The sequence below is a fragment of the Octopus bimaculoides genome, chromosome 16 (assembly GCF_046866305.1).
Source record: "Octopus bimaculoides isolate indiv1 chromosome 16, ASM4686630v1, whole genome shotgun sequence".
Taxonomy (NCBI): domain Eukaryota; kingdom Metazoa; phylum Mollusca; class Cephalopoda; order Octopoda; family Octopodidae; genus Octopus; species Octopus bimaculoides.
Window position 1 is genome coordinate 18018408 of NC_142943.1, and position 23482 is coordinate 18041889.

Sequence of the window (23482 nt, forward strand, 5' to 3'; positions counted from 1 at the left end):
CCAGGAAGGATTGCAGTCCCTGAATCAAAATCAGCGTGTGGCCTGGTCATTGACATGAGTAATAATGCATTTTTCCAGGTACACATTACTAAGTTGGCAATAAAATGCAGTGGTTGGCTAGATGGATACGTAGAACTTTCAGAACAAGAGAACAAGAAACCATGATGGTCTTCTAGTGGACATTTATCTTCAGCTGCTTAGACTACTGCTCCTCAACTATGGTTACCACATAGTGTTAAATTAATGGTAGTAATTTAACTTGAAGTAATCCAGTGAAGAAGATCATTTTAATGTGACAGGTCAGCTACTGGGAAAGGCTGAAGTTAAGATTCTACTCCTTGGAATAAAGGTAGGAAAGACATGCAGTGATGTATAGCTGGAAAATCCTGGAAGGACTTGTACGGTGCCATTGTATAGTGCCAAAAATTCCAACATCCTAAGTTTCATCAAAACGAAATGGATTTCCTCCTGTTAACAGTTCTGGATGAACCTGCATCATGACAGGAAATGCAAATGAGGACAGCACCATCAAAATTCCTCATTCACCAAATGCTACATATCAGAGAAGGATTGAAGTAATGAAAGTCTAGCAGGACTAATGGTGGTGCTCCAGCATGGCTAAGGACGCTGAACATGCAGACAGACAATGGTCGAAGCAGAGAAATGGTGATAAGTCCTAGATGACCGGGTCACGTGGATAGTTAGAGGTAGAGGGATAGAAGAAAGCTATTAAATGGGTGAGAGGAAGAAGAACGAAGTAAGAGTGAAAAGGTAGATAGAAGGAAAGAATAGTCTTAAAGCAAGTTAATCTATGACTTTGTATGTATCACTTTCTCTCTCTCTCCCTCTTTTACTTTTACTCTGTATATTATATGTTGAGCGCGTGATCGATGTGTTAGAACACCAGTACAGATAGAATGGAAGAAATATAAAAGTTGCTAGAAACAACAGCCAAATCTCCCTTAAATCACACAAAGTAAACGGAATTAAAAAAATCTAATTACTGCACTGGAAAGTTCACATCGAGAAAATTCCATTGATGTAAAAATTTTTAAGAAAAAGTGGAAAATGTGGATTTCTATAAACTTTTAAAAAGGCTTCACACAGACACACAACTTCAGCTTTATATATTAAGATTAGCCAGATCTGGCCTCTCACAGCTTCCTAACAATGTCATTCAAAACAAACAATCACACTATTGAAATCTCAAAGCTACATGATAATGCAAGATTTATTCAAATCAGTGTGAAAAAAAGAACAGCTTTACATTTGACAGAGTGGTCTGGATTTTAAAGGGTTTTAACCCTTTAAAATTCAGATAAGGATTTAGTGCAACAATTTGACCTTAGTACTTTTTATTTCTTGTGTTTTTTTTTAAAGCCTAGTACTTAATCTATTGGTCTCTTTTACTGAACTGCTAAATTATGGGGATGAAAAATAAACCAACACCAGTTATCAAGTGGTGGTGGGGAAAAAACACACTAGGACACACATGCAAATACATATGAGCTCACCCCACATATATGTGTGTGTACATATATGTATATTATATATGTTCTTCTGCTGGGTGGTTGGTGTTTGTAAGGGCATCCAGCTGTAAAGATCATAGCAAAACACTGAAGTTTGGTGCAAACTCCTGCCTGGCCAGCTCCTGTCAAACCGGCCAACCCATGCCAGCATGGAAGGTGGACGTTAAATGATGATGATGTACATATACATATAAAGTTTCAAGTGTTGGAACAAAACCTGGAATCAAAGGATCTTAAAGTTAACTTAACAAAGACCAAATTTCTAATTAGCAGAAAAACAGACAGGACTCTAATCCTTTTTGGAAAATGACCCTGATCTATATGTAGACAAGGTGTAGGTAGAAATTCTATACTGTGTATTCGGTGCAAATTATGCACACAAGTGGTGCAGCAGAATCACAGGGAGGTTAACAGAGAAAGTAGAATTTGTTTGTAGTAAGAGCAATAAATAACAAGAGCACATGTGAAATAGATGTTCTGAAATGACCAGGAGGCTCATTAGAAGTTGTAGATAGTTTCTGTTATCAGCATGGTAAAGGGGACATTATTACCATTATCATCAACATTTGATGTCCATTTCCATGCTGGCATGGGTTATATGGCTTGACAGGAACTGGCTAGGCCAAGGGCTGCACCAGGTTCCATAGTCTATTTTGGCTTGATTTCTATGGCTGGATGCCCTTCTTAATGCCAACCACTCTACAGAGTATACCGGGTACTTTTTACGTGGCACCATCACCAGTGCTTTTTACGTAGCACCAGCAGCTACACTAATGCTTTTTGTGTGGTTTTAGGATCTTAATTCTATTGTGGGTGGGTGGGTCTTTGAGTATAGCAATGTGCCACATACCTTGAATGATAATGATGGTGATGTACTCACACACATGCACACACACACACACACACACACACACATATGTGCATATATATATATATATATATATATATATATATATATATATATATATATATATATATATATATATATATATACATACATACACACTTTTGGATTAGCATAGTAAGTCCCAAAACCCACAATGAAAATGGGGTGCTCAGAGATAAAAGACTGGTCAAATGGTTCTTCACTCAGCTATGGTGTTAGTTCAGAAAGCAGTAATGAACTTAGTTACTTAACAACTACAGCCATGAATGAACCAGTGACAGTTAGAGCTTGTATGTTGTCATATGACCTGTTTACTGTAGCAGATATGATCTTTCACTGCAAACTCTAAACCTACTTTAAACTGGAGAGAAAGTTTGAATTCAGAGGATAGTTCATCCTACAATAAAGATAGCATGACCAAGGTTAAGATTGTGTAGTTGTTTATTTAAGAATTGTTTTACATTAAATTTTTCAGTGAATATTAGAGTTAGTTATTGGAACAATTGTTTTACAATTGATGTTCTCATTATTTATTTAAGAAATTACAATTAAGTATTATATAAAACTTATGAAATTAAAGAAAGAGTCTCTTTTTTATAAAAGAAGCTAAATACACTACAAAAGAAAACCAAGAACAGTTCAAATATTTTGAGAGCATCAAAGTTAAAATGATAAAACTGAACAGCTAAAGCAACTTTAGAAATAAACTCAATTAGATATATAATCATTCCTTTTTGTGATTAAAACATTGTTTGAATAAAAGTTTAAGTGAAAGATTACATTAAATGAAATAAAAGTTATATTGTAAAATATTGAATTATTTATCTTATAAAATTCATTGAAGAAACATTGAAATATGACTACCCATTAAGATTTGATTGATTGTTTAAAAATACTATAACATCTTTTTAAACTCCTAATATATTTGGATGGTAAGGTAATGGCGTATCCATCTGAGTATCCTAATGTGCACACATTGTGTTACCCCCTTTCCAAAGGAAGTCTTGCAAGCCTTACAAAGTGTTGTTATCGAAATATATCTGGAATTTAAAGGCTGATAAAATTAACATTTGTAAAACCAATTTGTTCATTATAGGACATTCACATTAATGTCTCTAGATGTGATCATTGCCTCACCATGAAGTATACCATCCAATCTGTTTTTCATGCTGATATGGGCTAGATGGTTTAACTGGAGCTGGCACTAGTTGTCTGTTTTGGTTTGGTTTGTATGGCTTGATGTCCTACCTAACACCAACCTCTTTACTGGCATGGGTACCTTTAACATGTCACTGGCATTGGCCATGACCACGATTTCACTTAGCTTGACATGTCTTCTCAAACACAGCAAATCTCCAGATGTATCAGTCACTTGTCTTCACCTCCATGAAACTCTACAACTGAAGATTGTATTTCACCACTTTGTCCCATGTCTTTCTGGGTCTACCTCTTCCACTGATTCCCTCCAGCCTGGGGCTCTGATAAATGATACTTGCTGAAGTTATGCAGTAGGACTGAATCCAAAATCATGTGTTTGGAAAGCGAATTTCTTAACCATGTGCATATAAATGCAGTTACATATTTGGTGTATGTAAGCATATATGTAGTTAATGCATTTATATATGTGTATATATGTATGAGTATGTATTAGGTCATCCCATAAATAATGCAGTTTTTTAATACTTCTTTTATTTTTCAAAATTAAGATAGTTCTTTTTTAATCTAAAATATACTCTCCTTCATTTTCTACAATTCTCTTCCATCTATCTGTAAGGTCCCTCTTCCAAAATTCACTTGTCTGGGATGAAAAATACTCCTCCAGTACTGTTATGACCTTGTCTACAGAATTCATATTTTTTCCATCCAAATGATTTTGAAGACTCCAGAATAAATGATAATCAGATGGGGCAATGTCCAGCGAATATGGTGGGTGGGGCATCGTTTCCCATTCAAACTGCTTCAGTCTTTGGAATGTCATCCTCACTGTATGTAACCGTGCATTATCCTGATGGAAGAACACCTTTCATCTTGAAACCAAAGTTGGTTGTTTTTCTTCTAGCACTGACTTAAGCTGCTCACAGTAGATCTCCTTTGTTATTGTTTGGTTTGGGTTTAAAAGTTCAAAGTGGACTAAACCTTTCATATCCCACCAAACATATAACAGCATCTTACAGAGGTGAAGACCTTTTGCCTGGAGTTTCTCCTTTCCCTACTCACTGTCTTCAGTGCTTGACATTTTTACAGAGAACCCATTTCTCGTCACCAGTCACTATTCAGTTCAAGAAGGTTCATTTGTGCGATGTGACAGCAAAGAACAACACATGTTCACTCTCTGCATGCGATTAGACTTGGAAAGTTTGTGAGGAACCCATTGACCCAATCTACTGACTTTTCTGATGATATGCAGGTGTTGATGAATGGCTGCTATTTTCTCTCTGCTATTTTCTCAACAGTTGCGATGGGATTTTGTTCCAGGGTTTGCAGGACGTCCTTGTCAAGCTCTACAGATCTTCCTGGAGGAGACTTGTCTTCTAGGTTTTAGTTTCCGGCTTGGAATTTCTGGAACTACTGTTGACACTGGCTTATGCTTATTGTTTGATCCTCATATACTGCATTAATATTCCTCACACTTTCTGTTGCATTGTTGCCTTTATTGAACTCATAAAGCAAAATATACTGAATAAGCTTCTTTGTCACTTCCATTATGGCTTTGAAAAAATAAACTGTTAAAATCGAACTGCACTCTTCAAAATTTGCACTAAGAATAAGTACAAGGTAAAATTACTACCTGCTTTTAAAGTAAGTCGATGCAGGTAATTTATCCCATCCCCCTCCGACTTTTAGTATGCAATTGAAAAAGCTGCATTATTTATGGGATGACCCAGTATTTGTGTTTGTTTGTATATCTATATATGTGTGTGTATATCATCATCGTTTAACGTCCGCTTTCCATGCTAGCATGGGTTGGACGATTTGACTGAGGACTGGTGCAACCGGATGGCTACACCAGGCTCCAATCTAATTTGGCAGAGTTTCTACAGCTGGATGCCCTTCCTAGCGCCAACCACTCAGAGAGTGTAGACCACTCATATGCATATAATTAAAAAGTAATGTAATAATACATTATATTTTATTATAAACAATTAATATATTATGTTATAAACAATAATTATTTATGAATATATCAACGGCCAAATATGTTACTATATTTGGTATGGACATGTGGTGAGAATGGAGGAGGATAGCTGCGTGAAAAAGTGCCACACCCTAACAGTTGAGGGAACCCGTGGAAGAGGTAGGCCCAGGAAGACCTGGGCTGAGGTGGTGAGGCAAGACCTTCGTACATTGGGCCTCACCGAGGCGATGACTACTGACCGAGATCTTTGGAAATGTGCTGTGCGTGAGAAGACCCGGCAAGCCAAGTAAGATCGTTGCCAGTGCCCCTGGACTGGTTCTTGTGCGAGTGGCACATGAGATGCACCATTTTGAGCGTGGCCGTTGCCAGTACCGCCTGACTGGCTCCTGTAGGATTTTCGAGCGAGATCGTTGCCAGTGCCCCTGGACTGGCTTGTGCGGGTGGCACATAAAAGACACCATTTCGAGCGTGGCCGTTTTCGTGCGGGTGACACGTAAAAGCACCCACTACACTCTCTGAGTGGTTGGCGTTAGGAAGGGCATCCAGCTGTAGAAACTCTGCCAAATCAGACTGGAGCCTGGTGTTGCCATCCGGTTTCACCAGTCCTCAGTCAAATCGTCCAACCCATGCTAGCATGGAAAGCGGACGTTAAACGATGATGATGAAAATACATAGAAGAAGAGAAACGTTTATAATTATCAACAAGTCAAAATTATAACTAAGAGGGTTTCAAAACCCTTACATGTTTAGAAATAGCAGTCAAAACTGCTATAAAGCCATTTTTGCCACTCATATTATATGTATATGTGTAAACATATGTATAGCAAAACATAAGTTAGAAGTTATGCAACCATCTAAGGGATAGATGTATCTGTAGGCACTCCTGGTGTATTACCTTACTTTGTATAGTCTTAGCTATAAGGTAGACAGTAGTAGGTAATTTAAAAGTAAAAACCATATATAGAAAAAAAAAAAAAAGAAATGGAGCAATAATTAACAATAAGAAGTTGATCATTGGTATTAAAAGTTATTATTTAATTGTAGTTTAGAACCATTTACAGCTGTTTCTGCTTATCAAATCGGATTAAATTTACATTTACCTCGTTACATTTAACAAACATCTTGAGAATGACTTTAGAGGGCATCCGAAGGAGTTTGTCCCCACTTACTGCCCCATGCATCCAATGGAGGAAACTACAAACACATGGAACCCAACAAGTCACCAAAATGTAAGCCTAAAGACTTAACGAACTTTTTCCTTTTTTTCTTTGTCTTTTCCTTTCATTATCCTCTAAAGTCATTCTAAAGATATTTGTTAGATGTAACGAGGTAAATGTAAATTTAATCCGATTTGATAAACAGAAACAGCTGTAAATGGTTCTAAACTGCAATTAAATAATGACTTTTTAATACCAATGATCAACTTCTCATTGTTAATTATTGCCCCATTTCTTATCTTTTCTACATATGTATATACATATGTATGTGTATATCAAGTTGGTAGAACTTAACAGTAAATTTGACCCTACATTCAATATAGAGTCACACCATCAGTAAATGTTCTGCTGTTATTCTAAAACATGCTTAAAAATAATAACCTTATTTTAATGTGTGTGTGTATATACAATGGTTGGACAAATGAATGGAAACATCTTAAAATTTCAAACAAATTTATTTTAATATGGGGTAGGGACTGTCTTTGGCAGTAAGTACAGCTTGAATTCTACAAGGTATGGACTCGTACAAAGTTTGAATTGTTTCCAAAGGAATTTTTGTCCATTCTTCATCTAAAACAGTCTCCAGTTCTTGTAGTGATGATGGTGGAGGATATTGACTCCTTATTTGTTTTTCTAAAATGCACCATAAATGTTCAATAATATTGAGACCTGGGGACTGTGGTGGCCAGATAAGATGTTCAACTTCACTAGAATGTTCCTCTTGCCATTCAGTAACAACTTTAGCTGTGTGAATTGGTGCATTATCATCTTGAAAGATTGCATTTCCCTCCAGAAACAGTTCCGCAACCATAGGATGAATTTAATCAGATAAAATGCTTGAATAGTCTTGACTAATAATTCTGCCATGAAGGGAAACCATTGGGCCAGTGGATTTCCAAGATATAGCCCCCCAGATCATCACAGATCCTCTTGCATGTTTAACAGTTGGAAGAAGGCAGTCTGGGTCAAATGCTTCTTTTGGTTGTCTCCGCATGTATACTTGGCTGGTGGTTGGAAATAAAGTAAAGGATGACTTGTCCGAGAAAATAACATTCTTCCACTGCTCCAGGGACCAATTCTGTAGGTTTTTACTCCACTCTAAATGCTTTGCAATGTTTGTTTTTGAAAATAGTGGTTTTCTGATTGCAGCCCTCCTGTGAAATCCAGCTTTGTGCAGCTCCCAGTGAACAGTTTTTGTGGAAACTGGGTTCTCGAGGTGGTCATTAAGCTCTGCAGTAATTTTGGGAACTGTACTTTTGTGATCCTTTCTAACAATTCGCATAAGAGTCTGACAGTCCCTATCTGAAAGTTTGGGTTTTCTTTTGGAGTTTTGTTTCAACGAGGAGGTATTTCCTTCTTTCTCAAAGGCTGTCATTACTTTCAAGACAGTATTTCTTGATACACCAAACATTTTGGCTGTTTTCGTTACACTAGCGCCTGCCATACGAGCACCAACAATTTGACCTCTTTGAAAGTCCGATAGATCTGTCATTTTAATAAATTTTAATTACCTTTTTCTGATGATATCCGAAAAGAAACAGCAATTTTAGCAAAATATATTAAGCAACACTAATAATAAATAAAAAAAAACATAAAAATAAACAAGCTTTTGATGGTTTTATAGATATTTCAAAATTATACTGTTATGACGCTTGGTGTTTCCATTATTTTGTCCAACCCTGTCTGTGTGTGTGTGTGTGTATATATATATATATATATATATATATATATATATATATATATATATATATGGGGAAAAAAAATGAAATTCACAAGACTCTTTATTCACTACCATTGTTTCAACCCATCATGCACCCAGTACCTTGCAGGTGGGATGTTGCACAAACAATTGTGGTGCATCATAGGAACAGACTTGTTGAAAGGTAGCTTGTTTTTTATTTGCCATTTCACTTATTTGTACAACGATCCATTTGAGTAGTTGTGGTTTTCTATGCATCTATACAATGAACTCTAATGCAAAGGAATTCCTGAAGTAAATCAAGTGGGATATATCTCCACACTATTTATGACATTAGGTAGCTGAATACTGTGAATGGTCTTTAATAGCATACTACAAGGTGTATAACTGAATGTAAAATTATTACCTATATAAAGGGTGGCCCAAAAGTAGGTTTACAGTTATCACGTAGGCATTCAAATTTCTTTTAAAACATTTTATTACATTTAAATTTTTATCTTACAATTAACTAAATTAGCATAGAATAATGGTTTCATATTTTTTTATAATTAAAATCTAAACTCTTAATATATGAATGCGAAAGAGATAGTTGAATAACTGTAAACCTACTTTTGGGCCACTCTGTATGTGTGTCTGTATGTGTGTGTAATAGTTGCAGGCATGGTTATATTAGTGCAGGTGTGGCTGTATGGTAACAAGTTTGCTTTTCTACCACATGGTTCTGTGGCATGTTGGGTAAATGTCTTCTGCTATAGCCCTATGCTGACCAAATCTCGTGAGTGGATTTGGTAGATGGCAACAAAGATCTTCATATGTGTGTGTGTGTGTGTGTGTCTTTGTCTCTGTTTGTTCCCTACCCACTGCTTGATAATTGATGTTGGTGTGTTATGTCCCTGTAACTTAGTGGACCAGCTAAGGAAACTGATAGAATAAGTACCCAGCTTTAAGAAAAAATAAGTACTAGGGTCGATTCATTAGATTAAAGTTTTTCAAGGCAATGCCCCAGTATGGCTGCAGTCTAATGACTGAAACAAGTAAAAGATATATGCATATGTGTGCATGTATGTGTTCCTGTCATCTTGCCTTGACATCATGTGATAGTTTAAACAAATGTAAGAATCATGCAGGCAGTGTCCTTCACTCATCTTTGGAAATATGTTTGGTCATGGGGAAGTATTACCTTGCTTGGAAACTAGTTAGCAGTAACAACAGGAAGGGCATCTAGCTACAGAAAATCTATCTCAACAAAATTCCATTCAATCCATGCAAGTATAGAAAAGTGGATGTTAAAAACAATAATTATGATATATTTAATGTATTGTTTGAAAAAAAGAATAATCAACAGTCTGAGTGAAAACGACAAGTCACCTGTAATAAGTGTTGTGCTTCAAGGTACAGTTCTAGGACCACTGTTATTTATCGTCACCCTATCTGGAATAAACTCGCATATTCTCAGCCAATTTAATGAGTTATACCAACAACAAAAGTATCAACGGCTACCCAATCTGCAGAAAATTTTGTCAGGTTCCAGAATGAGCTAAATCTCATCTATTGATGGGCAAATGCAAATATAAAATTCAGTGCATGAAAATTTCAACTTCTTTATTATGGTATTAACAGCACAATACAAATTATTTGACACCAGATAACACAATTCAAAGCTCTGATAAAATACTGGACTTATGAGTAATGTCATATGACACATCTTTCATCAGACACATGACTGACTTGACCTTTAAATGCAGTCATCTCATAAGATGGATCCTTAGAACCTTCATAACAAGAGAATCAGTAGTTATTCTGATGCTATGGCTAACTTAGTTTTGAGTAGAGTTCACGCTTTGGTCTCCAAACGCATCTGGTCTTATAGATGGGTTACAAAGAATGTTCACTCATAAAATAACTTTGGCTAAAGGACTTAATTACTGGAAACATCTCTGCTCCCTTGAGTTACGTAGAAAGAAGTATGTTGTTCATATATGAATGATCCTGAGCAGTCACATTCCAAATTTGGCATTAAAGAAAACTTTTATGCAAGAACTAATAGACACTGTCAGTTTTTACAAATACCACCTTCAAAATCATGAGCAAGGACACTATACTGCAACAATTTGATATTTAGAGGCTCTCAGGTGTTCAACTTCCTACTTAAAGAAACCAGAAACATAAAAGGGACTTTGATCGGTTACACTGATGGAAGATTGGCTGCTATTAACTCAATTATAGACCAACTTCTAGTCATAAATCTTCAAAACTGAAAAAAAAAAGTAATAAATAAATAAATAAACAAAAGTAAAAATAGGTATTGCTCCAGCATGACTGCAGTCCATTGACTGAAAGCACCAAATAAAAATAAAAGAATATGTGTATTATGTGTATATTCATATGTGTATATATGTATGTGCACATATATGTTTATATGTATGTATTTATTGTGTGTGTGTGTGTGTGTGTGTGTGTGTGTGTAATGTTCTACACTCATATCTAACTAATATATTTGATCAAGTTTAATTGCAGTTTCAAAGTTTGAACAAAAAGTTTTCTTTAATGTTTAAACATGTAAATTTCTTTGAAATAACATTTTTCCATAGTTTCTTTCAAGTTGTTTGGCTTGTTTGAAATAAAAACATTTGGTGCTTTATGTTCTAATAAATTTAATGTATAATGAAATGTGACATCTGGTTTGTCTCAAAGTGATAAAATTATGGTTTCCTAGTAACTTTAATTCCTGAATTAGGCATATATTTTACTGCTTTATGTTCTTCGACTTTAATTGACATCTTCCTTTGCTGATATTCTGTATATGATGATGACTATGACATGGCTTGTTCCTTCAAGAAATTTCACTTTTGATTTAATTAATTAATTCCTATTTGTTTTCTTATTTCTCACTACAATGAAACAAATAATATTGATGTTTATAGTAGCTTTGCTTTTGCTGAATTAATTTTATGAAAATTTTCTGATAATTTTCATTTAATTTTCCTTTTAAAGAAGTATTTCATTTTTAGATAATTACTAATTGCCTTCAAGTATGAAAAATTCTTCCAACTTTATTATTCTGAAACATTATTTAGATTTCTCTTATAAACTGACTATTTGAAGTATATATGCTTTCTTAATAATTCATGCTTAAGCTATAGTAAGCAATTTGGTTACTTTCTGTGAGGGCTAAATTATATTATTCTCTGTTATGCTCTGTAGAGTATAACTGAGTAAAACAATGAAATATTTTTTAGATTAATTATGTTTATTTTATGCTCCATTTGTTTGTTTGTCTCTTTTCCTTCCTTCTTCCTCCTCCTCCCCCTCCTCTGTGCATTTAATACAGAGAACACTATGTTCAGCCACTAAATCTGGGTAGGGAACCAGCTTTGTTCCTATGGTACATCTCCAGATTCTGTTTTAGTGATTACCCAACATAACACTCACCTTTAGCAAAAGACTGCTTTGGAAATGTGATTATTTTGCATTAAACTGTTTTTCCATGTAGGAAAAGAGTTCTGTATTGGGCATCATGTCCTACCATGATCTTACATATTTTGAGGAAACTATCTAATTGTTTTAGCTGCCTACAGGGTCCACGATTCTGCAACATACAATAGTGTAGTTACTTTGAATCTTTGTATACAGTGAAATGTCTGAATCATCTTAAGCTGATTTGTCAGCCTGCCAAAATGAACACTTACTTTGCCAAGTCTAGAGGAATTATTGAGATCCATAGTTGGTGTACTGGACACTGTGCCATCCGTATCGGTAAAATCCTCCACCACTTCTGGTATATTTCCATTGATTTTGATTTCCAGATTACTCGGGAAGCATTTAAGTTTAGGTCTGGTTTCGTACCCGAGTCCAGTCTTTATGATGACTATGAGATCCAAGTTCTTTGCATTAACAGAGAAGCAGTTTGAGATTCTTTGAATATCTTCAAGAGTATGGGTAACAAAAGCACTGTCATTAGCAAAGAGCTGCTCACACAAACATTTCCGAAATCTTTGTTTTAGCATGAAGTCATTCAAGGTTGAAAATGTTAAAAATGTTACTTGCAACAGATTAGTGTTTTTCTGAAAGTTGTATCAAGCATACTTGAGAAGCACATACTGAATAACTTTGGAGCAAGGACATAGCCTTGCTTGACACCATTTGTCACAGTGAAAGATTCAGCTATGGTTCTATTTTCAACTTGCATCCCATTGTGAAAGGATCTGGTGATCTCAACAAAACAAGACATCTGATGTTAAAGAAACCTTTTCACATGATGTATGTTGTCAAGTGCCTCAATAAAATCATTGAAAATAAAGAAGAGATCAAGACCTTGCTTTTTGATCCTTGGTTCTTTTGAAGTTTGTGAAGACTGAAAATCAAATCAGTTGTTCTTTTGTTTGGTTGAGGATTCATTGAAAAAGTCATTCATTGAGTCACTTCAGGTGTATCTTGGTAATAATGTTCCCAGCAATTTCTCCTGTAGAAGTGAACTATATTTGCATCTTTGAAATCTTGTGGAACTGATTTATAATTGAGGATTTATTCTTATCATTGGAGATTTTTGAACATGGGATCTTTGAGTTTTTGTACATTGGAGCATAGGCTTTGGTTTGAACTTGATTGGGTGTTGCATTTTACTAAATGCTATTGAATCTCAAAAAAGATGTCTTCTACTCTGCTACATGTAAATTTTTCTACAGAAAAAAGACATAATTAGAACTGCTGATGACTTCGACAAATTATTATCTGCAGAAAATCCCAGTAAAGACATTGCATTACAGAATCTTGTAAAAAAAAAAAAATCACGATGCATGAACCATATGGTAACACTCATACTGCTTTTTCTTGTATGGAAAATGGAATATGCTCAACAACTTTGCAAAAGAGCTTCTGAGATATTGCATAATAAAATTAGAGTACAAGTTAGATGACATTCTCTAGACAGTAGCAATGTAGTGTGGAACTATGCCTTTCCACTGAAGAAATTCTGTGTACATATATCTGGAAGTATGTTTATATGTCAAAAGTATCAAATGTATTTTTAAGTATGTCTACAAAAGTTATGACTGCATTGCAGTGTTGCTTACTAACAAACAACAAAATCAGTTGCCTTAAAATGATGAAATTAAGTCTTACCTGTCCTGGATGTACAGGGGTTGGACAAAATAATGGAAACACCTTAAAATTTCAAATAAATTAATTTTAATATGGGGTAGGACTGCCAAAGGCAGTAATTACAGCTTGAATTCTACGAGGTATGGACTCCAGTTCTTGTGGTGATTGATAATGGTGGAGGATATCAACTCCTTATTTGTTTTTCTAAAATGTACCATAAATGTTCAATAATATTGAGATCTGGGGACTGTGGTGGCCAAATAAGATGTTCAACTTCACTAAAATGTTCCTCCTCGTGCCATTCAGTAACAACTTTAGCTGTGTGAATTGGTGCATTATCATCCTGAAAGATTGCGTTTCCCTCCAAACAGTTCCGCAACCATAGGATGAATTTGATCAGATAAAATGCTTGAATAGTCTTGACTATTAATTTTGCCATGAAGGGAAACCATTGGGCCAGTGGATTTCCAAGATATAGCCCCCCAGATCATCACAGATCCTCCTGCATGTTTAACAGTTGGAAGAAGGCAGTCTGGATCAAATGCTTCTTTTGGCTGTCTCCACACGTATACTTGGCAGGCGGTCAGAAATAAGGTAAAGGATGATTCATCCGAGAAAATGATATTCTTCCACTGCTCTAGGGACCAATTCTGTAGGTTTTTTCTTCACTTTAAAACGCTTTGCAATGTTTGTTTTTGAAAGTAGTGGTTTTCTGATTGCAGCCCTCCTGTGAAATCTGGCTTTGTGCAGATCCCGGAAAACAGTTTTTGTGGAAACTGGCTTCCCGAAGTGGTCATTAAGCTCTGTAGTAATTTTGGGAGCTGTACTTTTGTGATCCTTTCTAACAATTCGTGTAAGAGCCTGACGGTCCTTATCTGAAAGTTTTGGTTTTCTTCTGGAGTATAATTTTGACGAGGGGGTTTTTCCCGCTTTCTCAAAGGCTGTCATTACTTTCGAGACAGTACTTTTTCATACACCAAACATTTCGGCTGTTTTCATTACACTAGCGCCTGCCATATGAGCGCTAACAATTTGACCTCTTAGAAAGTCTGATAGATCTGTCATTTTAATGAATTTTAATTACCTTTTTCTGATGATATCTGAAAAGAAACCGCAATTTTAGCAAAACATATTAACCAACACTAATAATAAATAAAAAAACAAAAATAAACAAGCTTTTGACAGTTTTATAGATATTTCAAAATTATGATGCTATGATGCTAGGTGTTTCCATTATTTTGTCCAAAGGTGTTTCTATTATTTTGTCCAACCCCTGTATGTCTCATCCCCCTGAAGTCCTTTGGGAGTTATTCTGTATAAATTTACAATAATGATAATCTATGGTTTAATGTTTTAAATGATACAATGATGTAATAATTATACTGGTACAATAGTGTTGTTTCTTTTCTTGATTTATTCATTTTCTTAATCATATTCTTTATATAAAGTTAGATGTATATAAAATATGTATTTAAAAAAATAATCTTTATACTCATCTTTCTACCTACAGGTAATAAATTACTTGAACAAAATTGTGTTAATATATAAATAAATGTGATTGTTTTAGTTGTTAACAGCTGTAGGATTTCCATGGACCTATATTCAGCATATTGAGATTTGTGAAAGTGCTTTGAACATAGTCATACCATAGCAGAATACTATTATAGATAATGTCTTTGATTTTATTCCAGAGTTAAGATTGTTTAAAATGTTTGCTACATACATTATTCCTTTAACACATTTTCAATAATTTTGAAATCAATGGAAAAGCAAAGCAAAGTGGATCAGTATTTTCTCATGGACAATTGTATGTAGCTCTTCGTAGAATGTGTTCACTTCTTGATGAAAAGATAAAAATAATGGATAATAACTCTCAAGTGTTTAATCATGAATATAGTTTTCTCCTACAACTACACTATCAATACTACCTATGTGAACTTTACACCATCTCAAGAATCAAGTGCATTTGAAAAGCTATAATTTCAGAAGAAATTATATATTTCATGGTTCCCTATAATCTTCCATCTATCTTAATATTCTAGAAAAATAACTGAAATTTTCACAGATGCTGCTAGTGTATATAATTGTTGTAGCTTCTGTTAATTTTGGAATACGGTATACATTAATTATGTTTTTTCTTTAAACTTTCTCAATAAAGCTAGATAACACAAAGGAATAGATTTGTCATCCTGACTATGTAAATTATATTTGCTGTGGACTTGGATGACAATTCTTTACTGAAATGACTTCTCTTTGGATCTCAGTTCATATTTTAAAAAGCTCAAATAAAAAAAAAGATATTAACACTTGATTATAATGTTATTTTGCCATATCTGTTAACAAGTGTGAAGGCCAGTCTAACAAATATTGAATGCCATTTCATCACAGTCTTAGTGATAACTCACTCTGTTTGCAATCAAATTTCAGTCACTTTGTTGTGAAATTGATAAATCATCTCCAGTTGTAATTATTAAATCATTTCCAGTTGTAATTATTAAATTCAGTAAAATTTTCTTTTACTGAAGGAATGACATGGATTATGTGGAAATTTGCCCCAAAAAAACAAAACAAAAAACAAAGGCATGTTATCTTCAGATGACGACATCTTTGTCTTCAACTATATAATACAGCAATCATGATTGGCCAATTGCATTATCAGAGTCATCATACTCATGTGATGCTGCTACCGATAGGCTAAACATATAACTTCTCTGAAAATGTGGAAAGCAAGAAATAGTAGAAAATTTTTGTTTTTTACAGGTTACTATGCAACTTTTATTGGCAGGGATTAACAGTTTTGAGACATATATGATATTTCATGAATCATCAAATGTGAATTAAGTTATGTATGAAACAACTGTTTAATGGCCTCAGCGATATGGGGTTAATATTAAATTAGTCTTAAGGCAACAAGCTGACAGAATTGTTACCATGCCAGGCAAAATGCTGCTAAGCATTTTGTCTGTCTTTATGTTTGAGTTCAAATTCCTCATAGAAACATGGTTCTTGACAGAATTACTCTATGTATGCACAATAATGAAAGTAAGGAGGCATGATACTTTAGCATAATGGCTGTAGGAAATTATTAATTTGACAGATGTAAATTTCACTATGATATAACGAGTTGTTGTTTCATACATGTTCTCTAATTATTAGGAAGTTGAGCAAAGACAAATAAATGTTCTGCCATCATTAGATGACACTGTTTCTGATCTTCCCCTTAATCACATAACTCAAAATAGTAGCCTAGTCCATCTAGCTGCCAATGCCTATCATGAAGAGATGAGTTGGACTTCAGCAATGTTAAAAAAAATAAAATAAAAAAAAACACCAGAAATAAGTAAGCTTCTATAAATTTGTAAATTATCGATAAGCTGTGTTATTCCAGTTTAACCCGTTAGCATTCAGATTATTCTGTCTAATGCATTATTTATTTATTACCATTGTTTTGAATTAATTGTGTATTGTCTGATAGCTTTGAGATTTTTATGAGGTAGCTATTAAATTTTGGAATGATATTGTAGGATAGGTGTGAGGGGCCACATCTGGCAAATTTGAACATAAAACAGGTAGAATATTTTGGCCGGATATGGCTGGTTTAAATGCTTAAAGGGTTAAATGGAATCAAGTACTTTGTTTCAATTTTAATTTTCTTTATGTGATTCTAGTTGATTTCATTGTGTAATATTTTGCCTAAAATATTTCTTTTATATAGCCAATGGAAACAAACAATAATTTAGCACAATTCCGCCCTCGTACAGGGAAAACGGCTAATGCACCACTTCTGCTGGAAATTGAAGTTTATCTCCATTTACTGGTGGTTATACATCTCATTGATGTGAAGAAATATGATGAGGTAAGGTTTGTGTATGTGTGTGTTAAAGATCCTTTCTTTGCTAGGCAAATAAACAAGAGCTAGTTTTGCATTGAAATATTTTAGTTGGAGAAGATAATTTAAAATTTGTGTTAGAGAAGTTGCTTTATCTTTAAAAGTAATTCAAAGCAGAAAATTTTTCATTTTAATAGATGCAATTTTTAAACTACTAAATTTAACAAAAAACTTAATTGATCATTGCAATAGAACAACTAAGAGATAAAGTGAATGATTATCTTCCAGTTTTATTAGATTGTGAAATTCTTTTCTACATGAGGTTAAAGAATGTCATTCAGTTTGAAAAACTTTGGTTGGTAAATATGTACAAGGTTGCAAATTTAGGATTTTTTTTTATTAGTTAAAATGTATGTAAGTTTCTTGAAATAAAGAGAAATATTTGGTTCTCAAACATCTGAATTTCACTCTAAGTTTTGTTTTCTTTCCTAGGGTGTAAAATGTGTTGATTTATTAATGACCAAGATCACCTCTCAAAATCGCCGCTCTCTCGATATGTTAGCAGCAAAATGTTATTTCTATTACTCTAGAGTCTATGAGTTAACAGACCAACTAGACAAAATTCGCACGTAAGTACATTTTCTCGACTATATCTCATGTTGAAACATATTTCTTGTATTATGAAATCTAATTCTCATATTTGCTCTCCATGTTGCCATGGGCTGGGTGATTCAATGGAATCTGATCAGCCAGAGGACTGCATGATGCTCAAATATTTGTTGTGAGATGTTTCTATTACTAGATGCCTTTTCTAATGCTAGTCTCTTTACAGAGTGTACTGGGTGCTTTTTTTTTTGTGGCACCAGCTCTAGTGAAGTTGTCTAGCAACTAACAGAGTAATCACTATTGGAGGAATCAGTGTTGAAGGAACAAGGGGAAGGGAAGAGATTAGTGTCACTGATTAGTGAGAAAGGGATGGACAGAGTAGTAAGGGTGTAGAGATGGGTTGTTTACAGGGACTGTCTCACATTGATATAGTATGGGTGAAAGGTGAAGGCAGGAACATGAAAGGTGTGGAGTTCATGGGAGGGGTAACTAGTGGGATGAGAGGTGGTGGAAAAGTTGTTATGGGAAGGATAGCAGGAGGAAAAGAAGAAGAGAGAGTGACAGTTAAGTGAGCAAGCCTTGCAAATGGTGAGATGAAAGATGATTGATAGGGTGATGATTTAGAGGGGCAGAGAGATAGGTGGAAGGAGGTGGGAACTTGGTTGTATGGAGATGGACCAATAGTCTCTTATACATAGGTCTAGAGAAGGATGAAGGAAGGTAGAGTAGTGGGGCGAGGGCAGCATGTGAGGTAATCAGTCACTCTTTGTGAGCTTTTTAAGTGGTGGATGGGCATGAGTGGTAGTGGAACAAGGAAATGAGTGAAAGTGGGAGAAGGATCAACCAGTAGATAAATGAGGTGGTCAGGGGTACAAAGGGTGGCAGTAAATGTACAAATATCATTGTCTTCATCATTTATGTCTGTTTTCCATTCTAGCATACGTTGGTTGGTTTGATAAGAGCTGGTAAGGCTGGGGACCATACCAGGTCCCATTGTCTGTTCTGACATGATTTCTATGGCTGGATGCCTTTCCTAACACCAACCACTTTACAGAGTGTACTGGGTGCTTTTTATGTGGCACCAGCACTGGTATCACTTCTGCTGTGGTGATCAGATCTTCTTGAGTTCAGCAAGGTGCCAGATAACTTGGTCCTTTGTCATCTCTTTTGCAAGGCTCAGTGTCTTGAGATTGACATTTATACATGCACATGCTTACATATACCCAAATACAGTCACACACACACACACACACACGCATGGCCAAAAAGTCTTTTATCAACACTAAACTTCAAGCACTCTAATAAGTAGCTTACTTCAGTCTGTCCCTTGTGCTTGTGCACTCATCAGATACTTGATATCACAACATAATTTGGCGTGAACTTGTCAGGAGACAAGTTGTATTTTGTGCACTTGGAATCACTCTGAAAATGGAGAGCCAGAATGAATTTTATCAGCACCTCATGCTTTTTTATTTAAAAAAATGCAAAAAAGTGGCAGAAACCTGCAGGTCAATATATGCTCTGTTTGGAGAGAATGCTGTGATGGAATGTGTGTGTGTGCCAGAAGTGGTTTTCAAGATTTTGATCAGGAAATTTTTTAGTTCAAGATGCACCTCACTTTGGCCAGCCAACTGAGATTAACAGCAGCACCAACCCCCATTATAAAGTGAAGATGATTACAGATATTCCCTAAATATCTAAAATGAGTGTTGAAAACTGTCTGTTTCAACTTGGTTATATTAGTAGGCTTGATGTTTGGGTCCCACATCAACTGAATGAAGCTAACTTCACCAGTCAGATTTCAATCTGTGACTTGTTGCAGAAACATGAAGAAAATGATCTTGTTTTGTAGGGAATAGTGGCAGAGGATGTAAAATGTCTGTAAGCAATATGAAGCACATGATCATGGGAAAAGTGTGGCAAATAACCACAAACAACCTTCAAAGTAGAGCTTCACTTGAAGAAGGTTATGCTTTCAATTGGTAAGATTGGAAAGTTGTTATCTTTTATGAGCTTCTTCCCATTGACAGGACCATCAATTCAGATACATGCTGTTACCAGCTGGATAAATTAAATGCAGTAATCCACCAGAAGTGTCCAACATTTGCTAATCATAAGGGTATTTCCTTTCATCATGACACTGTCAGATTGCAAAATTCTTTGTTGATGTGGAAGAAGTTACTGGGGTTTGGTTGGGAAATTTTGCTACACCCTCCATACTCATCTGATCTTGTGCCTTCAGATTTCCACATGTTTTTGTTTTTTCAAAATTCATTGAATAGTTTTGAAGAGGATATAAAAATTCACTTGGAAGAGTTTTTACCATTAAATACAAGACATTTTTTTGAGCAGTGAATAATGGACTTATTTGCCCACTAGATGGCAGAAGATACTGGCATGAAGTGATAATTACATCATTGATTGAATAAATCACTAAAACAAACTTTTTGGCCAACCCAATATACATGATATATTTGGAGAACAGCTTTTGTTTTATGCATGTTACATTAAATATGCAGCTATGTTCAAGTTTTATCTCTGTTTTAGATTTTTCATATTATTAGTTTCTATAATTGGTTTGGAACAATACTGCTCCTAAATCCATATTTGATGTTGTTTCCAGACCTTCACTGTCTCATTTTCAAGCTTTGTAAATATTTGGCATCTGTGTTGTCTCTTTATATATTGGTTGAACTTGTTTAGACTTTTCTGCCAAAGATTACTTGATCATTTGCTCCATCCATCATGTTAATTTTTCCATATGTTTGGAAGCTCTAAATCGTGGTGATCAGTTTTCTCGAGAAATAAAGTGTTAGCAGACATATGCTTCCAGAAGAGTGCAGTTTCATCAACTTTGTATACTTCATCTGGTGTGTTTTCCCCTTCTCCACTTGCTTTCCTCATCTGCTCTGGATAATTAGTTGCAGCCTCTGTGTCAGCACTGGTAGCTTCACCAATCATTTTTATATTATGCAAATGCTTCTTAACCCTTTAGCATTTCAATTACTTTGTCAATTGTAATGCTTATTCATTCACATTGTTTTTCATTAATCATGCATTATCTTGTAGCTTGGTGATTTTGATGATGTGATTGTTTATTTTTTTAATGACATTGTAGGGCAGGTGTGAAAGACTAGATCTAGCCATCTTAAACATGAAACAGGTAGAATATTTTGGTCGGATATGTTCGGTTTAAATGCTAAAGGGTTAAACTATTCAAACCAGCTTTTACTAAGCAGACAAGTTCTTTTCATTAGAAGTTTCACTTTCCTTTTTCTGCAAATCAGCAATCAAACTTTTGACTGCTTTTTTTCTTGAATTGCCATCATACTTATTGGCACGTTATGTCAAGTATGATCCTTGATCCCTATACTCAAGAGCCATTCCATTTTAAGCATACCATTAGATTTTATGATTAAATAAGCTTTGAATAGTTAATGAAGTATCTTCTTGAGCACTTGGCTAATTTTTGTGTATTGTTCTCACTGTAGAAGTTGCAAGTTTTAATGTTTTGGTAATGTGGCTGATTGTTTTCTGCTGCATCAAATCTTTTTAAAACATCATCTTTAATATCTAATTTAATCTCTTTATGATTACTTTTCTCACTACTGGCTTCAGATCCACTTGATGGCTTCTTTTGAAACATCATGATTTGTAGGTAAATCTGACAGCACCAGTGTTTTGTGAGAGCGAAAAAATGTGGAACTACTCTCATGGATGTAACAATAGAAATGAGATGAGGAAAAGATTAAGGAGTGCAGTGGGAGGAAGTACTGTATGATTACAGTTATGCAACCCCTTTCCACCTTGTACCTTTGACTTAAACTGTAAGAACTCTACCACAGGCACACACTTCTCTGCATTGACATACAACATATTTAGCTAATATTGATTCTGTTATTGTTGCTGCCAGCCTCTGTCACTACCAGTTATGTTACATTTGATTTACCTTTGTTGAGTAGCCATATATTTTCTGTACTGCAAGACACCTGTTTCTGTCTCTAGATTACACTCTTCCCTCTCATCACCTGGCACAATGCCACCTCACTCCTCAGTACTACTCACTGTTTAGTTGAGTGGGGTCTTGTCTTGCAAGTTACTTGGTGACTTTGCTGATTGTGATGTCACAAAAAGAAAAAAATCACACAGTACACAATGTAAAGTGGTTAGTGTTAGGAAGGGCATCTGGCCATAGAAACCATGGCAAGGCAGACAGTTAGGTTTGTACAATCTTCTGGCCTGCTAGTTCCTGTCAAACCATCCAACCCATGCCAGTATGAGAGGTGGATGATAAATGCAAATGAGGATGATGATGATTAGGACCAACTCAATAATTCTGTTAACAATTTTATAGACTTGTGATTTAATATTTGATATTTATTTGTATATTAATCAGTTCATTTCAAGTTAAAACTGGTGGAGCTAGGAAGAATATTTGTTTGTATTCTAAAAAAGAATAGAAAAAAATCAGCATTTAACCCTTTTGATAGCAACCTGCCTCAGACTGCCCTCAAGTCCTATGATACAAACCTTATGTTTTAAAGTGATTTAGATTAAAACCACCCTTCAGAACTTTTCATATTAATTTATATTCCAGATACCAGCTTAATAACAACAAACTTCTTTTACTAAATTCTTCATGATTTTCAAAATTAGTTGAATCGGAGGCAGTTTATTTTAACAAAAATATAGTAACAAAAGGGTTAAGGTTTTATCTATGTTCAGAATTTCAAGTAACTTGAGAGTTTATGCAGGTAGTAGCAATATCTACCTTCAGTTTTCATCTAGGCTGTATTGTTAAATTAGTAGAATGGCTTTGATTCAAAACAAGAATTGATAATCCAAAAACAATGTTCTTACACTCAAGCAAGATGCGTTTTCTTGGAATATAGAAGAATTAGATGGTCATTTTGGTTTACTGATATAGAACTGGATGGTTGTGTTGTCAGCATAACAGTTATTGTTAGCCATACACCATCTTCCATTGAGCATGCCTGTGACCAAATATATTCCAAACATGACCATTATGTCTGTCTTATTTTGGCAAGTATATTGTTGTTTTTAAGATTACATTACTTGTCTTCTTTTTTTTTTTAATATTGTAGAGTTTGTTATATGAAAGGTTTGTTGGGTTTAGCTGATATTTTTAGCAAATTTGAATAACTATGTTGGCTTAGGTTAATACTTTCTAATTGATTTGACATAATAGTGTATAGAGCTGGTGTTATCTAACATGTTCATTGAACAGCAAGGAGTTGGGTAGTTTGTTTGACCAAATGATATGAGACCGTAAAAGCTATGTGCATTATTAGTGGACCTTGAGCAGCAGTCAGTATCTTGTGTACCACATTTTATAGTTTTCCAAACAATATAGTAGGTTGATAATAGATCCGACTTTCTGAAATCCATGCTACTGAGTGGGGAAGAGTAAGATAAGTTCAGTGTTAATTATTGTCTTCAAATTCATAATCAGTAGAATG

General features: G+C 34.9%; 1 protein-coding gene across 1 annotated transcript in view; it reads left to right on the forward strand.

The window, feature by feature from the left end:
* The window catches only part of LOC106884432 (26S proteasome non-ATPase regulatory subunit 3), a 170619-nt gene that overhangs the window by 14522 nt on the left and 132615 nt on the right, over positions 1 to 23482 (forward strand). The window contains exons 3-4 of the mRNA XM_014935818.3: positions 17283 to 17423; positions 17889 to 18025. Coding sequence (XP_014791304.1) covers positions 17283 to 17423; positions 17889 to 18025 — 278 coding nt within the window. The remainder of the gene's footprint in view (positions 1 to 17282; positions 17424 to 17888; positions 18026 to 23482) is intronic.